Raw genomic sequence first — 15,821 nt, forward strand, 5'->3', positions numbered from 1 at the left:
TTGTCTTTTAGATCTGTGAAGTGATTTTTATCTATCAACATAATTAGTAAACATGACTATATACCCAATATATCTTTTAATCTATTTTATTACAACATGATATAGTTTTACTATATATATTTTTATAAAAATTATTCATCAAAATTGTCTATTTTATTAATTTCAACTCCATTTCTAGAGACACATTATGTAAATATAGACCATTCTTTTTATCTTATTACAACAAATGCTTTTTATGACTATCGATTCTATTATTGATTTTGAGGTATTATATTTAAACTTTAATTAAAAAATTTAAGTTCGTATGTAAAAAAACATTATATAACAGCATAATACCATTGCAGATATTTATTATTTTTATTTATTCATTTTCTTTTATATTAAACTAGGGTATTACATGTTAAGCTTTACAAGATTACCATTTGTTATTAGTGTATTTTTTTTCTTAAGGATAGCTTTATTTTGTCTCTGTTGATGTCTGTATAATTTATTTAAATAAAACAAATTTCATTAATTTATTGTTTATTATTAAATGCTCATTGCATTCTAACTATTTTGCAAACAATAGGAAATAATAAAAATTTTCTATGTAAAATAGCATTTAAAATTTTCATTACTGTATATAATATAGCATTTGTTGGCTTTACACAAAAGCCAAAATCAACAAATACAAATCTAAAGTAAATTTCATTAGTATCTAAGAAACAAAATAACGTTATTAAAATTTTTAATGTGCAATACAAATACAATAGTAATAAGATATAATTTATAAGTCATAAAACATGTTTAATATGTTTATTGTTATTAAAAATTATTATTATTTTTTATTGATGTTAGGAATAATTTTATATTTATTTGGAATATAATAGGCTTAATATATATTTTTTGGCATCATTTTATATTATATAAAGTCACGAAATCGATTTTACAATAAAAGTATTTACAGATTTTTATTAATTCATGAATGCCTGACGTAAACTCTAAATAAATAAAATTGCTTTCTTTCATTTACAATTGAAATTTATATTGATTATAGTAGTAAACCATTACTAAAATAGTTCCGCAAAACAGTACAGAAAGTATCGTCTTTACGGCTGATTTTGAAATTTTAAATTCTCTGTCATAAATCTATAGATATTTTAGGTAGAAAGAAAATATATCTTTATATTGTCCTTTAAATCATATTTTATTTAGTATATATTCTTATTTGATTCTTGTGCTTTTAACCTGCATTAATTTTGATGTATGGATTATTTTTCTAGTACTCTGCAATTTTAATTAGCATAGCTTATAAACTTTTTATAAAATACTATCTTGGAATAGGAATATTTTATTATTATTGTCATTCTCATGTCAAATCCGAAATTTTCCATTTTTATATAAATTCTTGACATCTCAACTTCCAAAAATATATTATTTTAGTATACCATCAATCACTATTATCCTCTTATTTTAGTTGTCTTACAGTTAGCTTTACTTCCATATTTTCTTATATGGAATGTTTTTAGGATATCAGATATACTTTAAAAATTTATTTTCCTATTTGTTGAGTAGACCTTATAAAAATCATTTTTAACTATCCGCCACTTGTTTAGTTAATAAACCACTTGCAGTGTTGTCGAGTCAATGTCTTCGACAATGAATCCTTGAATCCATATATAAATTATTAAATATAATTTTTAAATTTCATATAGTACAAAACATTCTGTACTTTTGCAATGATAACTTTTTGCATTTTCATAAGTATTTAATAAAATAGTATACAAAACAGAACAGTATTCAGTAATATAACATGACAAAGATACAATTTGAATAATTCTAACTTAATAAATTATAATTTATTTATTCATTTTATGTTTACAGATTGCTTGCATTATATATTTCATATGCTATAACCAAGTGAGATAATAACTAATATGTAATGTCTATTTTTGCACAAGTATTCTTGATACCTTCTTTTATTACTCTTTCTGACCTATGGACACACCTAAGAGAGCCCTTTCTTAGTCCCATATTGGGTCTGGGAGGTGAGGGACAGGGTCCGAGATATTTGGAACAGACACCCTGGAAAAATTTCTGGAGATTTTTGACCTGTCCAGATTCATTCCTAGGTCCACAGAGTAGTAGGCCAACACCTTACTGCTTGGCCATCTGGCCATGTTCTTGATACTCATTAAATATATTTCTTTAAAAAAGATTTTACTGTTATATGTTATAAAAAAAATAATTGTTTTCATATAAAGTATTTTTAGAAATAAATCAATATAATATTTATTAAAAAATTTTTTGTATTCTATTTTATTCCAGCTGCTGGTTGTCTATTTATGAAAGCGTTGTATGGAGCCTCGTTGGTCCAATATGCTTTGTCGTTTTGGTTTGTATTCATCAAAAACAAAAATTTATCATTCAAGTTTTTGCCATTTTTCTCTTAGCATTTTAATCTTTTTACAGCTCAACTTAGGTGTGTTTGCCATGTCAATTCGTGCCAGTATACAAATAAAAGATACTGTTACAGATTTTGGTAATCTGAGGTAAAAATTCATTTACAAAAATTTGGGCGAAAAATTTACTTTTAAAGAATAATTTCAAATGTTCGTATTTGTTATAGAACGATGTTGTGGCTTGGCATTGTTTTATTGCCATTACTAGGAGCAACTTGGGTTTTGGCCATGCTCTCTGTGAATGAATCACTTGATTTATTACACTATATTTTCTCTGTTTTTTGCATGGTATCAGGAATTTATATCTTTGTAGGATATTGTATTATAAACAAAAAGGTAATATTTTAAGTTTCTTTTTTCATTTTATATTCTTGTAAGTNAAAATAAATTATATCTTAGGTAATGCTTCAAGATTATGTACTTCGGATATTGGTTGGGAAAAACCGGATCTATTTAATTGTACATCTGACACTTTTCTAGAATTATCTGATCAAGTAAGTATTAAAATGCTATAACAATATAAGGACTTTCTTTATATTGTAATTATGAATTGAAAACTTGGATGTAGAGAAATACAACTGATAGATTACATAGTTTTAAATAATAATAAATATGGCTTATAATTGTCATTTATGTAACTGTTAATTATATTATACACGTTATATAGTGCATTATTTTTTATAGTGTAATAATTTATTTACACATAAGAGTACTGTATCAGATTATATTATTTTATTGCAATTATATAAAATTATTAAAAGTTTAGTAAGAGTTTAGATATGATTTTTAAATAACCAAATATCTGAATTACTTGATTATTAACAGGCTATGATATTATTGTTAATTAGATAATTAAATTACATAATTTGACCTAAAGGTGGTATAATCACTTATCTTTATATCAAATTAGTAGTTTAATTATCTAATTAATAGCATTATTATAGCCCGTTAATAATCCAATAAATTAGATGTTTCCATGTTTGTATAACTTTTCACATAAAGCTTTTTATTTTAAGAATTTCATTAATTAAAATAAAATAAATTTTGCTTTGATGGAAATTTTACAGCTCTCTGTTATAGAAATAAATAAATTGCCTCTCAGTACATACTTAGCCATAAAAATTTCTGCTGATATGAAAAATGCTGTAAATGCTACTGAACAACTTTATGGAACAGATATTTTAATTCTTGCACGTCTCCTTCACCATGTTTTAAATTATGAAAATCATCAGAGAGGTTTAAATTTGACTCATCGCCAAGATAGAGACTTTATTCAGGTGACATAAATGAAAATATTTGTAATATTTTCAGTGATTCAATGAAGATCTAATTAAAATAATTATGAAAACATTTTTCAGAATTTAGTATTTTCAGCAAGTGCCATTTTTGAACCACGTTATTTTGAAGTCTGGGAGCGTATTGCAACCATTACAGGAGACGGACCAGAACATCTCCTATTAATGTTCGAAAAGTATGGACAAACACTAGTGTATAATCAAGGAGATACATTTACAAAACCTTTTGAAATTGCATCAAAAAATATGAGTATGCCTGATATTTAAATATTTTGCTTACCATTGATAAAAAATCTAAAATATTATATTAAAATTATTATAATTTTCTTTACAGTATTTGGATTAGATACAATTTCTACTGCAGAATTATGGGGTTATTCTATACTTCGAGATAATAATAAAAACTCAACTTACTCATTGCATCCCGAACCATCTGCATATTTAGAAATATTTCACGAAGACAGCGGTCCTTCAGTAATTATACCAAAATATAATAATTATCCTGTACGCAAACACTATGCAGATGATATTACTCGTGCCATAATTCCCTTAAAAACAATCGGTGTAAAGAGCTTATTAGGTAAGCATTTAATATCATTGTATTAAATGATATGATATCAAAAGATAAAATATTTAAATTTATCAATCTAAGCAAGTTATTTTTAATTTATAGATACAAATAATGCACGTCACAATTCAAATCATATCCCAAAAGAAGTAGCTGTAATTTCATATCTTATATATCCAACTATGGGAGAAATATTGCCTAAATTTTACGACGTGATCATCAGGTATATAAATCAAAACAGTTTTGAATTATTAGATATAAATCACTGTAATAATCTTAATTTTAAAAATATCCCCAATAGTTTTTAAAATTTGAATAAAATTGAATTTAATAATTCAAATTAACTTCGCTTGACATAATTATCATTTTAGGCAAAGATATGGGATCAATTTGGGAGTTAGCTCTCCAATCATTACATTAGTGGCCCAACCATTGAATCAGAGTTCTACTTTGAATAGTCTCCTACATAATATCCGATTCCGATTCCGTATTCTCGATATAACTAGTCGTAGTAATCCACAATGTGTTCATTGGAATTTTGGAATTGGGTAAAGTGAATTAAATGATTGTTATAAATCTAAGATTAATAATTGCTATCTAATATTAATTATTATTATTATTATTAATCATAGTGATCGAGGAAAATGGTCATCTAAAGGTTGCAAAGTAGAAGCTGTTTCTTATGGTCATCATCCTTATGTAAATTGTAGTTGTGGTCATTTGTCTAGTTTTTCAGTATTGATGGATATCACCGATAGAGAAGTAAATATATTTTAAAATAATTATTATAAAACAACATATATTCAAAATGTATATATATAAATATATATTTCTCTGTTTTCTAACAGTTTTTAATTGAAGAATCAGTTGCTCAAGATATCGTATCATACGTTGGAATAATTATATCATTACTAATGTTAGCAGCTTCATTTATTGTATTTTGCATTCTTCGTGGGTTACAAACTAATAGCAACACAATTCATAAAAATCTAGTTGCATGCTTATTTTTTGCAGAATTACTATTCTTGGTAGCTCTTAAATCTCGAAGGAATTTAGTTCATAAAGAGGTATGTATCATTTTAATTAAATATTTGTTATGCTTATAATTAAATATATTATTTGTTATAGTAATAAAATATTTGAACACATTGTAAAATATTTCAGTTTCCATGTAAAGTTGTTGCAATTTTATTGCACTATACATTTTTATGCATATTTTCTTGGATGTTCATGGAAGCAGTTCATCTTTATCGAATGTTAACCGAAATGAGAGATATTAATCACGGTCAAATGAGATTTTATTACTCCATTGGTTATGGTAATTAAATCTTTCATTTGTTTAATAATTTTTTTTAATAAAAAATGATTTAACATTGTTTAAATAATTACTTTAATCTATAGGTGCTCCAGCTATTATTGTTGGACTTGCAGTTGGAGTTAGAGCAGATCAGTATGGAAATTATTTTTTGTAAGTTTAAATATTTTTTAAAATGATGTATCTTTATTATATATAAAAATTCTCATCTTTTCTACTATTTACTTAGAGTTATGATGAGTATGTTAACAAGAAAAGCATAAGTAACTACTGTTTTATAGTAGAATAGAGAAATATGTCTGATATGTTATCTCATTATACCCAATTACTATTTTATATATTCTGTAAATTCAAAATTTAAATAGTTACAAGATATACATTATTTCATTTAAAAATTAATATAATACTATTTTCTTTCTGTATATTTTTAACAGTATCAAAGTTGCATAATCAAAATCATCATATACTCATACAGTAGTCAAACATAATGATAGATTTGAACTGTGGATGAATCACTTTCTTGTAAATCAAAATTATTGAATTATCAAATAAGAAATACTGTAATTTGAATAATTTTCAGTTAAATAATCTTTTAAAATTCAAAATTTTATGTTAAAATTATTATTGAACATATCTGAATGATGGTATAGATATTTTGTCACTCATCATAATTATTATAGAATTATTGACATCTGTTGAAAATTAAGATAATTCAGCTAATAGAGTAGTCTGACATGACTTTTTCATAAAGAAAGATAAATGAATGAATTAATAGTTTATGTAGTAACAGGAAACATTAATCAATTGAATCAATTCTTTTTCATTTTTCCATATTGTAAATATTAAACAATATTTTAAATAGATTTAGCACCTCCTCTTTCTATTAATCTAAGAAAATTAAAGTAATAATATAATATAAGGATAAAGCAAAGGTAAAAACAATTTAAAATGACCTATTTATTCTCACTAGAAGATAAATTTTTTCAGTAAAATTTCTTTTTGTTTATATTTTTCAATGAAATATTTGTCTTTTAGATCTGTGAAGTGATTTTTATCTATCAACATAATTAGTAAACATGACTATATACCCAATATATCTTTTAATCTATTTTATTACAACATGATATAGTTTTACTATATATATTTTTATAAAAATTATTCATCAAAATTGTCTATTTTATTAATTTCAACTCCATTTCTAGAGACACATTATGTAAATATAGACCATTCTTTTTATCTTATTACAACAAATGCTTTTTATGACTATCGATTCTATTATTGATTTTGAGGTATTATATTTAAACTTTAATTAAAAAATTTAAGTTCGTATGTAAAAAAACATTATATAACAGCATAATACCATTGCAGATATTTATTATTTTTATTTATTCATTTTCTTTTATATTAAACTAGGGTATTACATGTTAAGCTTTACAAGATTACCATTTGTTATTAGTGTATTTTTTTTCTTAAGGATAGCTTTATTTTGTCTCTGTTGATGTCTGTATAATTTATTTAAATAAAACAAATTTCATTAATTTATTGTTTATTATTAAATGCTCATTGCATTCTAACTATTTTGCAAACAATAGGAAATAATAAAAATTTTCTATGTAAAATAGCATTTAAAATTTTCATTACTGTATATAATATAGCATTTGTTGGCTTTACACAAAAGCCAAAATCAACAAATACAAATCTAAAGTAAATTTCATTAGTATCTAAGAAACAAAATAACGTTATTAAAATTTTTAATGTGCAATACAAATACAATAGTAATAAGATATAATTTATAAGTCATAAAACATGTTTAATATGTTTATTGTTATTAAAAATTATTATTATTTTTTATTGATGTTAGGAATAATTTTATATTTATTTGGAATATAATAGGCTTAATATATATTTTTTGGCATCATTTTATATTATATAAAGTCACGAAATCGATTTTACAATAAAAGTATTTACAGATTTTTATTAATTCATGAATGCCTGACGTAAACTCTAAATAAATAAAATTGCTTTCTTTCATTTACAATTGAAATTTATATTGATTATAGTAGTAAACCATTACTAAAATAGTTCCGCAAAACAGTACAGAAAGTATCGTCTTTACGGCTGATTTTGAAATTTTAAATTCTCTGTCATAAATCTATAGATATTTTAGGTAGAAAGAAAATATATCTTTATATTGTCCTTTAAATCATATTTTATTTAGTATATATTCTTATTTGATTCTTGTGCTTTTAACCTGCATTAATTTTGATGTATGGATTATTTTTCTAGTACTCTGCAATTTTAATTAGCATAGCTTATAAACTTTTTATAAAATACTATCTTGGAATAGGAATATTTTATTATTATTGTCATTCTCATGTCAAATCCGAAATTTTCCATTTTTATATAAATTCTTGACATCTCAACTTCCAAAAATATATTATTTTAGTATACCATCAATCACTATTATCCTCTTATTTTAGTTGTCTTACAGTTAGCTTTACTTCCATATTTTCTTATATGGAATGTTTTTAGGATATCAGATATACTTTAAAAATTTATTTTCCTATTTGTTGAGTAGACCTTATAAAAATCATTTTTAACTATCCGCCACTTGTTTAGTTAATAAACCACTTGCAGTGTTGTCGAGTCAATGTCTTCGACAATGAATCCTTGAATCCATATATAAATTATTAAATATAATTTTTAAATTTCATATAGTACAAAACATTCTGTACTTTTGCAATGATAACTTTTTGCATTTTCATAAGTATTTAATAAAATAGTATACAAAACAGAACAGTATTCAGTAATATAACATGACAAAGATACAATTTGAATAATTCTAACTTAATAAATTATAATTTATTTATTCATTTTATGTTTACAGATTGCTTGCATTATATATTTCATATGCTATAACCAAGTGAGATAATAACTAATATGTAATGTCTATTTTTGCACAAGTATTCTTGATACCTTCTTTTATTACTCTTTCTGACCTATGGACACACCTAAGAGAGCCCTTTCTTAGTCCCATATTGGGTCTGGGAGGTGAGGGACAGGGTCCGAGATATTTGGAACAGACACCCTGGAAAAATTTCTGGAGATTTTTGACCTGTCCAGATTCATTCCTAGGTCCACAGAGTAGTAGGCCAACACCTTACTGCTTGGCCATCTGGCCATGTTCTTGATACTCATTAAATATATTTCTTTAAAAAAGATTTTACTGTTATATGTTATAAAAAAAATAATTGTTTTCATATAAAGTATTTTTAGAAATAAATCAATATAATATTTATTAAAAAATTTTTTGTATTCTATTTTATTCCAGCTGCTGGTTGTCTATTTATGAAAGCGTTGTATGGAGCCTCGTTGGTCCAATATGCTTTGTCGTTTTGGTTTGTATTCATCAAAAACAAAAATTTATCATTCAAGTTTTTGCCATTTTTCTCTTAGCATTTTAATCTTTTTACAGCTCAACTTAGGTGTGTTTGCCATGTCAATTCGTGCCAGTATACAAATAAAAGATACTGTTACAGATTTTGGTAATCTGAGGTAAAAATTCATTTACAAAAATTTGGGCGAAAAATTTACTTTTAAAGAATAATTTCAAATGTTCGTATTTGTTATAGAACGATGTTGTGGCTTGGCATTGTTTTATTGCCATTACTAGGAGCAACTTGGGTTTTGGCCATGCTCTCTGTGAATGAATCACTTGATTTATTACACTATATTTTCTCTGTTTTTTGCATGGTATCAGGAATTTATATCTTTGTAGGATATTGTATTATAAACAAAAAGGTAATATTTTAAGTTTCTTTTTTCATTTTATATTCTTGTAAGTTGCAGTTTATTAAATTTTCTGAATTTTATAGGTTAGACAACAACTTATTGTGACTTGGGCGCATCTCACTGGAAAGAAGGTGCCTTATGATGAGAGCCTAAGTGGGACAAGAACTACTATGGTGTCTGTATGTATCAATTTTCTAATATCAAAATAAACACTTTATAAAATTAAAATGAACAATTTTCTATTAAAAATGTAGCGTTCTGCTCTTGCCTATCACAATTCTTCTTTTGATATCTTACATCGAAACATTGGCATTTCTACTTCTTCGACTACCAGTCGTTCGACAGCCAAAACATCAAGTAGCCCTTATCGTTCAGATTCTCACTTGAGAAATACTTCTACCTCGACTTCAGGTAATATCAATTCCAGTTCTGAAGCAAGAGGACACACATCAAGGAAAGCTTATTTATATCACAAATCGAGAAGCAGAGATAAGATGATTGATGGTGAGTACATTAAACAGATTCAAAACATTAAAATCTGTCAAACCGATTACATCAAAATCTATTTATAGATCCAGACACGGGTGAAGTTAATAGAAGAAGAACTAGAGATTCTGATTCCGATAGCGACCTATCGTTAGATCACGCATCTCTAGATTTGGCTTCGAGTCATTCGTCCGACGAAGATGAATATGACGGAAGACACTGGAGACAAAATAAAAACCACAGTAAAAAACCAGGTATTATTGAAATGTGTAAATATAATACATTTCGAAAACTTGAAAATATAAGTTTTGGTTAATCTTATTTAGAATAATGGATGTATTAAGCTTATATTTATGCCATAATATAAAATTTATTTTAAGATGAGCATCACTTATAATATATATATTTGTCATTATTTCAGAATTGCCACCAAAATCAAATATTATTGCAGAATCGGAAAGCACCGTTGGACCAATAAGTGAGTAAAATGATTTTATATACAGTATTCAACTGCTTTTTTTATTGTATTTTTACTCTCTCCACCTCGTGAGCATTTGCCTTTTTTCATGCTTATTGTGAATTCAGCTAAAACCACAATGAGGCAAATGGATAGTGAGGATCATGGCCAAACTATACATGAAAGTTTCTGATGATTCACACTGGATTCCTAGAGTAACCAGCTAATTCCTTTTCTGTCTCAACCATGTGGCCATCTCCTTGTTTTTATGACTGATATATGAAATGCCTTGATTTATGACTGATATAAATTTCATAACTATATAAAAGCCATATTTAAGTATCATATGTTTTGTTGGCCATTGCTGGGTGGTCTTTATACAGTTAAATTATATTTTTAGGAACGTAACCTGAATTTATGACATTGATCTTTGTAGGAAATAGAACAACTTACTTGCGACAGTGGTTTTCCAGGAAATAATTAGGTCATAAAAGCAAGGATCTATTATATTAATGTTTTAATTGATATATTTAAATTTTAATAAGTTTTATATAAAAATTCATTGTTTTTTTTATCATTACAGGTCACAGTTTTAATATGTTATCAAATAATTCAGGTGGTTTGGGTGTGAATATCTCTCCATATAACTATGCTTCAAAATGGATGATGCCTCATAATATTTCTGTTCAGTCACAAACACCCATGAGTATTGCAATAGATGACAGAGAGGGTAGTTTTCCAGTCATAATAGGAAGTAATGGAAAACCAATCAATCAGCAACAGAGAGAGATTCCAGCTCCTCAGTTCAGAAACATTACAGATCTCACGTCATATCTAGAATCGACGTTGTCCCCTCCGTTAGCAGGTTAGAATTTTAATTAAATCTCACAAAATAGGAGATACAAATTGGTAACTTAACATTTGATTCTAGACGAAAGTCCGAGTCCAGAACAACTGCCGGTGCCAGAAAGAGCAGATAGCCTACCAAGTAATATTAATACCGTTAATAACAATTTAAATTCTATACAAAACGATGGTTGTAATGAGACCAGTAGTCAGACGTCGCCAAAGCTTTCGTCGGTGTTATCCGGACACAAAATGGTCATTCCGCCTTTGACTGCCACAGAACTCTCCTCGGAATCTGAGTAAGCTATTGATATTTTTTTAAATTACTAAATTAGCACTAAAAAGAATAGAAGCACCGTGATAATATACAAGATAATTGTTGATATTATTGTAATTTCAACAATGCAAAAAAAAAAAAAAACATTAAAACACAGGTAATGTGTTTAGCACTGTTTAGCATTGACAGAGTAACCCAAAAATCAATTTGCCACATTTTATTTTGCATTTTCCAGGTGTATTTGTGGATACAAATCACAAAACTAAGTGTAGAATAATATATTTTTCTATTACAGAATTAGATTAACCACAATAAAAAATATGCAATAACATATTAGTCATAACAGTGGTTACTTGACTTTTGGGTTACCCTGTATATAAATCAATTTATTATTTTGTGAACATCCGAACAATCATTGTCTATTTAAATACCACTTGCTGTAAATATAGAACAATTTTTAATTATTGCTTAATAAATAGAACAATTTCCACACCAAGTTTAAAAATGTAACTTAATATTTTTACGCTTGCTTTGATATAGTCACGAGGTAAGCAATTTTAACATATTAAAAATATAGTTTTACTATTTTTCTCCTCTTTTTTTTAAATGAAATTTAAATTATCTTATAGGGAAAGTAATGAAACATCAGTATGACATCAGTCCGGGAGAGGAATCGTAACTAATTTATATATTATGCATGCTACATTATAAACTTGATTTTTAATTGATCATTAAAAAAAATGACCAGGCTGTCGAGAAGCAGATGTAGATTCTATGTGGATGCTTGGTGAAAATGTGTAATTCTGTGTCAAGATCACGAGCCTTATTTTGCATAACTGTGAATGCTTGATCACCTTTTTATCTAATGCCAAATGAACTGGAACTAAATTCTGTATATTACTGCACTGTAAATTGATATGTTCCTTGGAATGTCCCAAAGAGAATTGCCATTTTAGTCTTGCATTTTATCCATTATCACTTTCACAAAATAACAGCATGCAACTTACAAGATTGTTCTTTTATTATTATTTTTTAATTCTGTGTATTATATCGAATCGTGTCTTATCTAGTGTTTCTAGAGAGTCAGTAGAGAGTGAATGACATATATTTATTATTATTATTATTTTTATTTTTAATTATAAAAAAAAATTTTTTNTGATTTTCAAATAACCAAATATCTGAATTACTTGATTATTAACAGGCTATGATATTATTGTTAATTAGATAATTAAATTACATAATTTGACCTAAAGGTGGTATAATCACTTATCTTTATATCAAATTAGTAGTTTAATTATCTAATTAATAGCATTATTATAGCCCGTTAATAATCCAATAAATTAGATGTTTCCATGTTTGTATAACTTTTCACATAAAGCTTTTTATTTTAAGAATTTCATTAATTAAAATAAAATAAATTTTGCTTTGATGGAAATTTTACAGCTCTCTGTTATAGAAATAAATAAATTGCCTCTCAGTACATACTTAGCCATAAAAATTTCTGCTGATATGAAAAATGCTGTAAATGCTACTGAACAACTTTATGGAACAGATATTTTAATTCTTGCACGTCTCCTTCACCATGTTTTAAATTATGAAAATCATCAGAGAGGTTTAAATTTGACTCATCGCCAAGATAGAGACTTTATTCAGGTGACATAAATGAAAATATTTGTAATATTTTCAGTGATTCAATGAAGATCTAATTAAAATAATTATGAAAACATTTTTCAGAATTTAGTATTTTCAGCAAGTGCCATTTTTGAACCACGTTATTTTGAAGTCTGGGAGCGTATTGCAACCATTACAGGAGACGGACCAGAACATCTCCTATTAATGTTCGAAAAGTATGGACAAACACTAGTGTATAATCAAGGAGATACATTTACAAAACCTTTTGAAATTGCATCAAAAAATATGAGTATGCCTGATATTTAAATATTTTGCTTACCATTGATAAAAAATCTAAAATATTATATTAAAATTATTATAATTTTCTTTACAGTATTTGGATTAGATACAATTTCTACTGCAGAATTATGGGGTTATTCTATACTTCGAGATAATAATAAAAACTCAACTTACTCATTGCATCCCGAACCATCTGCATATTTAGAAATATTTCACGAAGACAGCGGTCCTTCAGTAATTATACCAAAATATAATAATTATCCTGTACGCAAACACTATGCAGATGATATTACTCGTGCCATAATTCCCTTAAAAACAATCGGTGTAAAGAGCTTATTAGGTAAGCATTTAATATCATTGTATTAAATGATATGATATCAAAAGATAAAATATTTAAATTTATCAATCTAAGCAAGTTATTTTTAATTTATAGATACAAATAATGCACGTCACAATTCAAATCATATCCCAAAAGAAGTAGCTGTAATTTCATATCTTATATATCCAACTATGGGAGAAATATTGCCTAAATTTTACGACGTGATCATCAGGTATATAAATCAAAACAGTTTTGAATTATTAGATATAAATCACTGTAATAATCTTAATTTTAAAAATATCCCCAATAGTTTTTAAAATTTGAATAAAATTGAATTTAATAATTCAAATTAACTTCGCTTGACATAATTATCATTTTAGGCAAAGATATGGGATCAATTTGGGAGTTAGCTCTCCAATCATTACATTAGTGGCCCAACCATTGAATCAGAGTTCTACTTTGAATAGTCTCCTACATAATATCCGATTCCGATTCCGTATTCTCGATATAACTAGTCGTAGTAATCCACAATGTGTTCATTGGAATTTTGGAATTGGGTAAAGTGAATTAAATGATTGTTATAAATCTAAGATTAATAATTGCTATCTAATATTAATTATTATTATTATTATTAATCATAGTGATCGAGGAAAATGGTCATCTAAAGGTTGCAAAGTAGAAGCTGTTTCTTATGGTCATCATCCTTATGTAAATTGTAGTTGTGGTCATTTGTCTAGTTTTTCAGTATTGATGGATATCACCGATAGAGAAGTAAATATATTTTAAAATAATTATTATAAAACAACATATATTCAAAATGTATATATATAAATATATATTTCTCTGTTTTCTAACAGTTTTTAATTGAAGAATCAGTTGCTCAAGATATCGTATCATACGTTGGAATAATTATATCATTACTAATGTTAGCAGCTTCATTTATTGTATTTTGCATTCTTCGTGGGTTACAAACTAATAGCAACACAATTCATAAAAATCTAGTTGCATGCTTATTTTTTGCAGAATTACTATTCTTGGTAGCTCTTAAATCTCGAAGGAATTTAGTTCATAAAGAGGTATGTATCATTTTAATTAAATATATTTATGATGCTACTAACATCCTTAATGGCCTTATCACAACTGAACAGTTTAATATGTTAGAGGCCGTAAATCAAATGAAAGTCATCAAACAGACAGTACAGTGTCAGGGACTTTTACAAACGAGGGAGAAGAAGAAGAAGAAAAAAAGAGGTGGGGGGGAAGGGCAAATTGATGAAAGAATAGTTTTCCCCGAAGACAACAGAAAGAGCTTTACGACAGCAAAAGTCTGAAAGGAGTTTGCAAGGTTTAAAGTCACTTATCTTTCTCAATTTCTATCGTTTCAGCAAACCTTTACTCCCTAGAGCATTTAAGATTAATGTAATATCCTTTAAAATAAGAAGGATTACTGATGGGAAAATATTCATCTAATGTATAATACTGGACCTGAAGCAAAGTAAACTTAATTTATATCTCGTTTCTTGTTGCAGAGGGGGGTGGTGAGTGACTAAATACGAAACAGACGGTCGCGTTAAGCTGCATCGATCTATACGATTTTAATAGGATAATTACTTTTGATAATATCTTATTTTTTTTTCTTTTTAAACCGTAACCTATATTCAGTAGCCCCATTCGTGACTTAATGACCTCAACTAAATGAAAGAATTTAATAATAACGTCGTATAAAAAAAGTTCTGATCGTTTCTCTTCATCGATTCTCGAGAATGTATTAAAATTATTTAAATTCTTATTCGCTTAATATCCTTCTAAATTTATTCCAATAAACAAAATCTGTCAAAAAAAAAGTCGGAAGTTAACGAAGCCTGTCAAGTAATTTTCTTTATTTTTATTATCCATTTTTTTTGTTTTCTCTTAAGCAAAAAAAAAAGAAAGAAAGGAAAAAATAATCGTGAGATTTCTATCCGATTTTCGTAAATGGAATACACTAAGAAATCAAAAAAAAAAAGGAGAAATTTTCATCCTTAGGGATTTTCTATTGTTCGATACCATAACGGATAAGAGATACAAATATCTGGTATGCTAGGTCAGTGGAAAGGGATCAACACTGGAATGAA

At 26.6% G+C, this 15,821-nt stretch overlaps 2 protein-coding genes across 4 annotated transcripts in view; both read left to right on the forward strand.

Moving 5' to 3' along the window:
• The window catches only part of LOC111642513 (protocadherin-like wing polarity protein stan), a 70,222-nt gene extending 57,597 nt beyond the window's left edge, over positions 1-12,625 (forward strand). For 2 of the 3 annotated variants that reach the window (XM_023388863.1, XM_023388865.1), the window contains 20 exons: positions 2,841-2,935; positions 3,509-3,718; positions 3,800-3,986; positions 4,071-4,316; positions 4,410-4,527; positions 4,676-4,852; positions 4,937-5,066; positions 5,153-5,371; positions 5,469-5,622; positions 5,706-5,772; positions 8,951-9,017; positions 9,095-9,174; positions 9,252-9,420; positions 9,495-9,590; positions 9,666-9,915; positions 9,984-10,151; positions 10,319-10,375; positions 10,938-11,219; positions 11,286-11,499; positions 12,107-12,625. In XM_023388863.1, coding sequence (XP_023244631.1) covers positions 2,841-2,935; positions 3,509-3,718; positions 3,800-3,986; positions 4,071-4,316; positions 4,410-4,527; positions 4,676-4,852; positions 4,937-5,066; positions 5,153-5,371; positions 5,469-5,622; positions 5,706-5,772; positions 8,951-9,017; positions 9,095-9,174; positions 9,252-9,420; positions 9,495-9,590; positions 9,666-9,915; positions 9,984-10,151; positions 10,319-10,375; positions 10,938-11,219; positions 11,286-11,499; positions 12,107-12,131 — 3,011 coding nt within the window. In that variant the 3' untranslated portion in view covers positions 12,132-12,625. Of the gene's footprint in view, positions 1-2,840; positions 2,936-3,508; positions 3,719-3,799; positions 3,987-4,070; positions 4,317-4,409; positions 4,528-4,675; positions 4,853-4,936; positions 5,067-5,152; positions 5,372-5,468; positions 5,623-5,705; positions 5,773-8,950; positions 9,018-9,094; positions 9,175-9,251; positions 9,421-9,494; positions 9,591-9,665; positions 9,916-9,983; positions 10,152-10,318; positions 10,376-10,937; positions 11,220-11,285; positions 11,500-12,017; positions 12,025-12,106 lie in introns of all 3 variants that reach the window. The other variant, XM_023388864.1, reaches the window with a different exon arrangement.
• A 125-nt stretch (positions 12,626-12,750) lies between these two features.
• On the forward strand, positions 12,751-15,038 carry LOC111642511 (protocadherin-like wing polarity protein stan). Its single transcript, XM_023388860.1, has 7 exons — positions 12,751-13,130; positions 13,212-13,398; positions 13,483-13,728; positions 13,822-13,939; positions 14,088-14,264; positions 14,349-14,478; positions 14,565-15,038. The coding sequence occupies exons 1-7, from the start codon at positions 12,906-12,908 to the stop codon at positions 15,036-15,038; spliced, it is 1,557 nt and encodes a 518-aa protein (XP_023244628.1). The 5' UTR covers positions 12,751-12,905.
• Positions 15,039-15,821: the final 783 nt, after the last annotated feature.

This window comes from Centruroides sculpturatus, unplaced genomic scaffold (assembly GCF_000671375.1).
Source record: "Centruroides sculpturatus isolate CEXI.00-Female unplaced genomic scaffold, Cexi_2.0 scaffold1727, whole genome shotgun sequence".
Taxonomy (NCBI): domain Eukaryota; kingdom Metazoa; phylum Arthropoda; class Arachnida; order Scorpiones; family Buthidae; genus Centruroides; species Centruroides sculpturatus.